This window comes from Cyprinus carpio, chromosome A7 (genome assembly GCF_018340385.1).
Source record: "Cyprinus carpio isolate SPL01 chromosome A7, ASM1834038v1, whole genome shotgun sequence".
NCBI classification, from domain to species: domain Eukaryota; kingdom Metazoa; phylum Chordata; class Actinopteri; order Cypriniformes; family Cyprinidae; genus Cyprinus; species Cyprinus carpio.
In genome coordinates this window covers 15,419,995-15,429,938 of record NC_056578.1, presented here as the reverse complement: position 1 = coordinate 15,429,938, position 9,944 = coordinate 15,419,995, and the positions used below count along the sequence as shown (strand labels likewise).

The following is a 9,944-nucleotide window of genomic DNA, read 5'->3' as shown; positions in this document are numbered from 1 at the left end:
AAAATATAATCATTTCTGTGTGCAGTATGTGTACAATATAATCAAATGTTTTCTATTCGCAAGAAACGCTTTAAGGCCGACAGCCCTCACTTACAGTAATTCACAATAGCTGTTTTGTTCTAACCATGAGTGAATTGAAAGATCACGACAAGTGAGAGAATGATAATAACCCTGCTTAGCAAGCCATGGCAAAATGAGTCATTTGTCTTAGTACAAATGACATGTGTGTTTCACTAACAGCATTGTATTTACTCATGTTGTCTGTACTATGACTATGAATGTTTATCCTCTTGTGGTTTCCTCACCTTCTTTGAGAGTGACAGACAGCCCCAATAGGACACTCTACTCAGAAGAACAATAGAGTCAATCACTGATTCTACGAATTAGGGAACATTAAACATAAAATGGCCACGATTCTGCGAAAAGAGATTATTTCTGGACACGAATGTACGTGCAGAGGGGTGGGGATGCCATATAGAGGATGGAATATAATGTTGTGAAATGATGCTGAACTTAACTCTCTGCTGTGGTGACACAAGGAGAGTTCCATGCGCATGTTATAATAAACATGGACCAAAGAAACATCTCTCTGACTCTTGTGCATTCCTCATCTGAGTGACTCTGAAATAACTTTTTCCACAACAAGACTTAGATTTGAGCAGAAGAGATTTGAGCAGAAGAGATTTTTATTTGTTTGTTTGTGTTTTTCAAAAACATTGTAATGTTTCCAAATATTTGACAGGTACTGTATAACATTGTTACCTAGTGCTTATATTGCTTAAATACCATTAATTGGATGCATTTGTGGCCCAAAATGCTGGGATAGGCTTCAGCCCCGATGACCCTAGAGAGGATAAGTGGTTTGGAGAGTGAACTTCCAAAATTCTTTGACTTGCTTCGATTTTGTTTCTATTCTCACTGCTGTTCAGCTTAAAAAACCCCTTTACATTATCTTTGTTTGTCATTTTGCATCATTATACCTGTGCTAAATCTACACTGAACAAAATTATAAACACAACACTTTTGTTTTTGCCCCCATTTTTGCCCCCAACTCAAGGTGGACCATCATTCCACAGGCCACAATCAACAACCTGATCAACTCTATGCAAAGGTGATGTGTTGCACTGTGTGAGGCAAATGGTGGTCACACCAGATACTGACTGGTTTTCGGACCCCCCAATACAGTAAAACTGCACATTTTAGAGTGGCCTTTTGTTGTGGCCAGCAATAATCATGCTGTCTAATCAGCATCTTGATATGCCTGTGAGGTGGATAGATTATCTCGGCAAAGGAGAAGTGCTCACTAACACAGATAAAGACAGATTTGTGAACAATATTTGAGAGAAACAGGCCTTTTGTGTACATAGAAAAAGTCTTAGATCTTTGAGTTCAGCTCATGAAAAATGGGCAAAAACAAACATGTTGTGTTTATAATTTTGTTCAATGTATGAAAATTAAGAAACTAATGAAAGTGTCTTTTTTTGTTTTTTGTTTTGTTACAGGATCCTATGTACCCAGCCTCAACCATTCATCAAAAGGACTGTGAAAGCAGGAATTCTTTGAACCACCAGTGGCAGTTTCCACGGGATGAAAAAGGGCATACTAGTGGATGATGGGGATTACTGACATTAACCTGCTGTATTCACTGTATTACACATTTTTGTCAGTTTTTCATTTCAAGTACTGGTGGTTTTGATTTTGTCTGGATGGCATGCTGTCCTAACACTAACTACAGTCATGGCCAAAAATATCGGCACCCTTGGTAAATATGATCAAAGAAGGCTGTGAAAATTAATCTGCATTGTTAATCCTTTTGATCTTTTATTTAAAAAAATCACAAAAATCTAACCTTTCATTGGATAATAAGAATTTAAAATGGGGATAAATATCATTATGAAATAATTTTTTTCTCAAATACACGTTGGACAGTATTATTGGCATCCCTAGATAGGAGTAAAATATCTCTGAAGTGTATATTCCCATTTATATTCACAATTTTAAGCACTCCAGGGCGATTATGAATATGAAATTATCCAGCCATGGCTTCCTGTTTTACAGAAATATAAATAGGAGGGAAAACAAAGCCCAAATGCCCTTAATCATCCATCACAATGAAAAAAACGTGGCTTTAAGAAAAGAGCTAGAGCAGTGAAAATTCCCATTTCCACCATCAGGGCAATAATTAAGAATTTCCAATTAACAGAAAATGTTACAAAACTGCCTGGAAGAGGATGTATGTCTATATCGTCCTAATGCACAGTGAAAAGGAGAATTTCTCGGGGTCAGAAAACCTAACAAAAACAAAAAAATTGTCAAACAGAACCTACATCACCACATGTTGTTAGGAAGAGTTTCAAGAAAAATTCTCCTCGCTCATCCAAAAACAAACTCCAGCATGTTCAGTTATCAGACATGACTGGAACTTCAAATGGGACTGGATTCTACAGTCAGATAAAAAAAAAAAAAATAGCTTTTTAGAAGCAAACACTCACAGGTTTGGTGAACACAGGGATAAAAAGTACCCCATGTGTACAATTAAATATATTGCTGTATTTTTGATGTTGTGGGCCTATATTTCTGATAGAAGTCCTGGACATCTTGTTTAGATACATAGCATCATGGATTCTATCAAATACCAACAGATAAAAAAAATCAATAAGTGACTGACTCTGTTAGAAATCTTATAATGGGCCACGTTTGGATCTTCCAACCGGACAATAATTCAAACACAAACCTCAAAAACAACACAAAAATGGGTCACTTAGAACAAAACCAAACTTCTGCTATGGCCATTCCAGTCCTCTGACCTGAACCCTATAGAAATGAGTGTGGTGAACTGAAGAGAAGCACCACAAACATGGAGCTGGGAATCTGCTCCAACCTTCTCTAACCTCATCAGGCATTATAAGAGAAAATTTAGAGCTGTTAAACTGGCAAATAAAGGTTTCAAAGATAATTGAATAAAAGGGTGCCATTAATTATGGCCAATAAGTATTAAAGAAAAACATTTATTTAATAATGATATTTCCATTTTAAATTCTTATTATCCAATGAAAGGTTAGATTTTTGAGAATTTTTTTAATAAAAGATCAAAAGGATTAACAAAGTAGATTAATTTTCACAGCCTTCTTTGATCATATTTACCAAGGGTGCTGATATTTTTGGCCATGACTGTAGTCAGAGCTCAGGTACCACCCAAAATGCTGCCATTACCGATCAGAAAAAGAGAAATATATAAAGTCGGCTTATCATTGAGTAATCAGACTTGACAGCGATGATTGATCATGAAACCAATGATTGCAGTGACTGAAAATTATCAATCATTGCTGTCAAGTCTGAGTACTTGTGCACATCCCTATTAAACACATATACACAGTATTGAGGTATGATGTATACTGCATTGATGTATACTGTAAATACAATAAACATTTTAATCGTACATCTTGTCACGTCTTGTTACTTCTGGATTTTTTTTATTATTACTATTATTTTATGAACAATCCTATTAAAGAAAATGTATAGTATGAAAAATGTAAGGATATTGATCTGGAAGAAATGGGGCCATAAAGAACCTATTCATCAGTGGTTCTTTGAAGAACCCTTAAAAAGGGTTCTTTGTAGTACCAGAAAAGGTGCTTTATGGCACCAAGAAAAACACAGCTTCTTTAAAGAACCTTTCACAATATGGTTCTACAGGGAACCAAAAGTGGTTGCTCTATTATTAGTGTGACCACCAATTATTATTTTCATGATCAATCATCGCTTTTTTTTTTTTTTTTTACAGGATTTTTGTCACCAAAAATTCTTTCTTTATCACTCTTCTCTCCATCCTCTTTAGATGTCATTATAGCTCTTTTTCCAAAAACAGCTGCTCCCAGAAATTCTCTAACTGCTTCATGGTGTCATGGCCCTCACAAAACTGCTTTATATCTTTCCATAGAGTCTGATGCATATAAATATGAACGAACACTAAGCCTTGAATCTCACTTTTCACACTGTTCAGGTGTGTTGTTAGTGCCTTCTTTGCTAAAGTCATCTCCGTCCCATACAGATCAATATTAAAGCGTAGAGACCCTCCGTTATACGGAATAGGATATGGAGGTGTGTGGAAGCTCATGAACAGGGGTTTCCCACCGGAACCATCTACAAACCATGTCAGGTTTCGCCTTGCCAAGATGTGAAGGTTACTCTCCATGAGTTTCAAGGGCCAGTCCTGGATGATAGCGCCCCCTGGAAGCTGAAGTCTAGATGACAAATCTGAATCAAACAGAAAGGCCTTAAGAGCATCCAAGTCCTTTACTGGCACTAAAGGACGGCTGCTGTTGGTCTCATCTGACACAACCAGTTTTTCCTGAAGACCTGAGACAAAGCTATTAAAACCTTCAGAATCCCCCAGTAGAGAGAGAACGGACTGGACAGAAAGAGAAAATGGAGATAAATATTACTATTAATATTAGTGCCATTATTATTACTATTAGTGTATGGATCAAAGGGTAGTGAGAAGGAGTCTAGAAAAAAAAGAATAAACATTAATGGAGTGCATAATTTATTTAAAACAACTATCAAAAATAACAATATAAAGTAAGAAGAAATACAAAATGCAGATTACCAAAAAATTTTTTAAATGAATATTGAAGTCTAAACTTTTTGCAGCTTTAGAAAATATTTATATATATATATATATATATATATATATATATATATATATATATATATATATATATATATATATATATATATATATATATTTATGATGAAAGTATGATTGCTACCACACTTTTCCATTTTATGTATATAATACTTTTCAATAAGATTCGATTTGCTTGCATTTGTTAATAAATTGGGTATCATGACCCAACAATGAAAAAAATTATTTATTTAGGATAATGATCATAATACATGAAATAATGTTAATGTATAGACCTCACTTTTCGAGTTTTAACTCACTCGTCTGGCCAGAAGTGTGAACTTGCGCAGTTTTTCGGGCCCTGGGTCATCTCCTCTGGTAAGGCGCTTGGTCTTCACATTAGGGTAGACCTTCTTTATGTAGCCATCAACAAATCTCAGGATCACTCCAGATAGACCCCAGCCCCTTTCCTTTGGACACACTCTTAATCCCTCAGCTATTACAGTTTCACCTCCATCAACCAACAGGCCTGACTCCAGAGCCACCTAAAGGTACAGAGGATTAATTATTGCAAAATGGTAAAATACTAGTCCATTTATGATTGCGATAGTAAATTGAAATAACATGACAACAAATACCAGTTTGCAACATCAAGCAGCATAACATATTGTTTTTGTACTGTAAGTTGTAGAAGTAACAGACTAAAAACATTACCTCATATATCAAATGATGAGGAATCTATTGTCCTTCATCTTTGAGATTAATAGTATAGTATATTAAAATGCTATTTATGAAGTACTGTTAGTTAACAACAAGAGTAAAAGTGGTCTTCTTTTCTTAATATTCGAAATGCTAGTTACAAAAGCCAATGTGCAAAGGCGCACCTAGTAGCTTAATGGTGCTTTAGGGCAGCCAGCAGAGGTTCACTAGTGTGCAACAGTACAATATAATACTAGTGAAATGATAGTAACAAACAATTACAATGGTGCTGGTCTTATTTGACCACCCTAGACTGTGCGTATATGAAGAGCGAAACGGTCCAGTGGTATAAATGTCAGATACTGAATCAAGTATATGGGTCATGAGTCTATCAACTGTACACAGCAGAGAACACACGCATTAATGTGGTTCATTTCGGCCACAAGTTAAAACGTTGCCTTTCTGAGAACTGCAAGACTGGCAATTCTCAATAGACACATCATCACTTATTTTACCAATTAACTTTTTCTTATCATAAGAGTTACTGATTTGAGTAACCCATTAATTATAAAACATGTAGATGTTAAATGTTAATGTAATATTAACATTTCAAATGCTTTACATGTTCCTCAATAACGTGCAAGTTTATATTACCAAATAAACAATAAACAATAAAAAATAAATATAACACAGTCTTGCAGTCAAACAAAGACAATTAATATTTCCTCATAGCTTCTGGCTGAGGTTAAAACTAAGCTCAGAAAACAAATGAGATCAAACCTTTTTACTCTTGTATCTCTTACCAGCTTCTTTCCTCTTCGTGCTATAATAACCACTCTTCCTGGCTCAGTCATCCAGTAGTGATAGCGATGAGGCAGGTAATCATTGCCACCATATATGTCTTGTGATATGGCCATCACGTCATCGTAATCCTCTGGTTTGGCCAGATAGAAGGTCAGTCCATCTAGTTCACCCACACAATGTGAATCCATTGTTACTTCTGCACAGGTTAACTGAGGATTGTAAAACAGTTTTTTGTGTCTAGTTCCAAAAAACTGATTATAACAACAACATTATATTATATACATAAAAACATAAATATATATAATGTTAAAATGTTTAATTGATTGAAATGATTAAATAATGCAAACAAAAGCAGATGTAATCTACTTAGCCTATGTAGTAGCAATTTATGAGACCATTTAATGATATTACTCTGGATAACATTACCCATCAACAAAACTAATATAATTCTAGTCTGGATGACAGTCTACTGAGAAGAAACAAAATGGTATTGCTATGATCATGTGGTCTGGTCACATGAAATGTGACTGAAATGCAACTACAGTCATACTTTTAAAAACACAATATAAGCAAAGCATGACATAAATAAGCTTACAAGCAAAATTGGCCTGAAATTAACTTTTTTTAAACTAAAAACTGTGCAGAAGATTGTGCTGTTTGAGTCTGCAGGACTTACCGCGTGACTCACTGCATCGACAGTTGCGTGATTTTGACGATGACTTTCAACAACAGTCAAGATGTGTGACAAGTTTCCACATGCCGAACATGTACTTTTAACTCTTGCAGGCTTGTAAAACTGTTTCTCATGTCCAGCCTTTACACAGACTGAACATCTTTCTTTTGGTTAGCTAACGAGTAAAGCATGGCAACTTTAATGGTATGTTAGTAACTATCCAAATATATTAGAGTGAAGTTTGATATAGTGGGCACAGGGATCTATGAGACGTTTTCGAGAACATTATTCTGCAGTTCGTTTCTCACTTTCTCAAGCCATTGCTGTTTGATCTTCAGTTATTTATTTTATCTCAAGGTTTTTCAGTATTCAGCATGTTGTGAAACTATCTTGACTTGATGCTTGTGAAAGCCTTGTTTACATTCATTTCAAATGTGACACATCAAGTATTTCTAGGTTTGATGTAATGCTATATTGTGATGATCAGATGAATCATCGTGCAGTGTTTGTGTGCTTGTGAGAATGTCAGCATTGCTGTCAAATCAATTTAATAAAAAATATATAAAAATGTTTTGGTCATTTAAAGGCATAACTTTTTTTTCCCCCTGGGATTCCTAAAATCTTAGTGTATGTGTATGTGTGTGTATAAGAGATAGAGAGAGAGTTTGTGTGTGTGTGTGTGTGTGAGAGAGAGAGAGAGAGAGAGAGAGAGAGAGAGAGAGAGAGAGAGAGAGAGAGAGAGAGATAGTGTGAGTGTATGAAAACAATTTAAATAATAAACACATTTGCCGCCTTTGAAATACGACACGAAGCCATTTTCCGAGGAGATTTCCTTCTCAAAAACAGTATTGTAGCTCCACCAAGCGGGTGGAAGGCGACATTGTAGTTTTGTTTGCAAACGGTGATGACGTTTTTGTGGGCGGAGCCTATCTGGTGGCAGAAAATGACAGTTTTAACGTAGCTGTCTATGCAAGCCATGGAATAAAAGGATAATTCTGACTTTTTTTCTCGCAATTCCCAGATTATATCTTACAATTCTTGTAAGAAAAGTCAACTCGTCATTCTTTCTTTTTATTTTTTAATCCCAAACTTCTGGCTTTTTCCCCCTTAGAAATGACAAACTCGCAATAGTTGACTTGAATAAAGTTATTAAGTCCGAACTAGGAGATATGAACTTGCATTTGCAAGTAAAAAAGTAAAAAAAAAAAAAAAAAAAAGTGACATAAAATAGGTAAATGTTCTGTAAAATTTTATAGATTTAAATAGTATTTCATGCATGTATTTCAACTGTAGGGCTAATACAATATGTCTCTATATGTATATTATATAGACCTATTGTTTAAATAAAATTTATGCTTTAAAATAAGGCTTATCGTGGCAGGTTTCATCCATTGTCTGTCCGTTTAAACGTCTGCGTTTAGCTTCAAATGGCATCTTTGACGACAGTATTATATAAAAATTATTTGCATTCCGATTCTGACATCCAAAGACACAACAATAGATTTTTTTTATCTCATTCCATGAATTTTACCCGTTTCCCTCTAGTGTTTTTCTGCCACTACTACGCGCGCGCAGCTGCAAGTGACTTACATGTGACGTCTACTCCAAATTGGTCTACAGGCCTCGATGAAGAAAAGGCAAGTTTATACAGTGGCGCCCCCAGAAAATGTTAATAGGGGTGGCCAGATGAGGCCACAGTAAATCTTGGGGTGGCACACCAAAATAAAGAAATAAAAAATAAAATAATTAAAAGTTCCACCTAATGTGTGTTATACATATGTACTTTTGTTTCTGGTTAATGTACAAGTTTTCACAAAAACAAAGTTTTATAAAATGATGAACTTTACATTTCAGGCTTTAAACCATTTTTAAGAAAATGGATGAGTGAGAAGTATTACATTTTATATTAATTTAAAGAATTATGAATGAATTGTAATATCAGTTTAATGATAGAAATTTATGGTTTGCAATATTGACAAAAAATGATATCTCTGTGATTTCCTGAGATTTTATCTATAATGATAATTAGACAATATTTTGCTGAGTGTGTTATTGTGCTGGTATCTTATTTCTAATTTTGCTGACAGCTGACTCCTGAACTTTTGATTTTTACTTTTAAGCCATTTTTTCTAAAAGTGTGCGCCATCCTTAGGTCAAATTCTTGCCAAGAAAATTCGTTACCAAGAAAATTGATCTTTGCATTTAGATGCCATTTAGATGTTTTTACACACTGTTTAATGCAGCTCTGTGGGACATGGAATAGTTTAACCTGCAGTTACAAATAAATAAATAATGTTTTGATATTTTAAACATAAAACATTGAAAACTGATGTTTGAAATTATTTTAAAAATGAAAAGGTACCTTAAATGTGGAATTAAAACCGCCAGTAGGTGGCAGTGAGTCTTTGTTAATAAGTGAGTCATTGCGATTGAACCGAATCATTTAAACAGTTGATTCATTCAGGAACGAAACACTATCATGTTGCTCAGAGACGCAAACCCAGTGACTGTGTTTGGAATGATTTTTGTTTTTAGAAATAGAGCAAAAACAGGGAATATGTTTTCTAAAACGTAAGTCTCTTAATATTAACTTCTTGTTTGTTGAACTGTTGTATAAAATCAATATCACATTTGTAATTATGCTGACTTTTGGAGAAAAACCACTCTTCGTGTGATAGTAACTATATGAAATTATCTCGAAAAATATCTTTATCTTTAATATTCTAAATTCTGAAAGAACGCACTATAAATGCATATGCGCACTAGTCTAGACCATCACGTAATGTATGCGCGCACTGTGTTTTATTTGCTTTTCGCAATATACTCGTTAAAACCACACATATATAGCACATTTGCTAAAAATTTAAGGCTATATGGTTTTTATTTTGTTTTTATATGAAAAACAGTGGTATAGCCTATGCGTAAATGCACAAACACTAATCACAAACAATACTATAAAATATATTCTATTACTCCTTTATTAATGTATATAATACATTTATTATATGTCTATTAAATGAAATTCGATATGAAATTCGATATGAATATCCCACATGACATTTATGACACAATGCATGGTGCTTTTTTTTAATTCTTAAAATATTGTGTATTTACATTATGCATTTAAATTAATAGTACCCA

General features: G+C 34.4%; 1 protein-coding gene across 2 annotated transcripts; it reads right to left on the bottom strand.

The window, feature by feature from the left end:
- Nucleotides 1-3,140: 3,140 nt before the first annotated feature.
- Nucleotides 3,141-7,456, bottom strand: LOC109063426 (histidine N-acetyltransferase-like). 2 transcript variants are annotated; one of them, XM_042759892.1, is made up of 4 exons: nt 6,807-7,456; nt 6,130-6,339; nt 4,948-5,172; nt 3,141-4,411 (listed from the first exon to the last, which is right to left on the bottom strand). In XM_042759892.1, exons 2-4 carry the CDS (start codon nt 6,316-6,318, stop codon nt 3,845-3,847), a joined length of 981 nt encoding a protein of 326 aa, XP_042615826.1. In that variant the 5' UTR covers nt 6,319-6,339; nt 6,807-7,456; the 3' UTR covers nt 3,141-3,844. The 2 variants fall into 2 exon arrangements, with proteins under 2 accessions (XP_042615826.1, XP_042615825.1); XM_042759891.1 differs by having other exon boundaries at nt 6,130-7,456.
- Nucleotides 7,457-9,944: the final 2,488 nt, after the last annotated feature.

Excerpts from the sequence above, each read along its gene's own strand:
- LOC109063426 (XM_042759891.1), bottom strand. The coding sequence starts at position 6,318 with ATGGATTCACATTGTGTGGGTGAACTAGATGGACTGACCTTCTATCTG. Across the intron at positions 5,173-6,129 it reads CACGAAGAGGAAAGAAGCTG|GTGGCTCTGGAGTCAGGCCT; the intron begins GTAAGAGATACA and ends CTGTACCTTTAG. Across the intron at positions 4,412-4,947 it reads TCACACTTCTGGCCAGACGA|TCCGTTCTCTCTCTACTGGG; the intron begins GTGAGTTAAAAC and ends CTTTCTGTCCAG.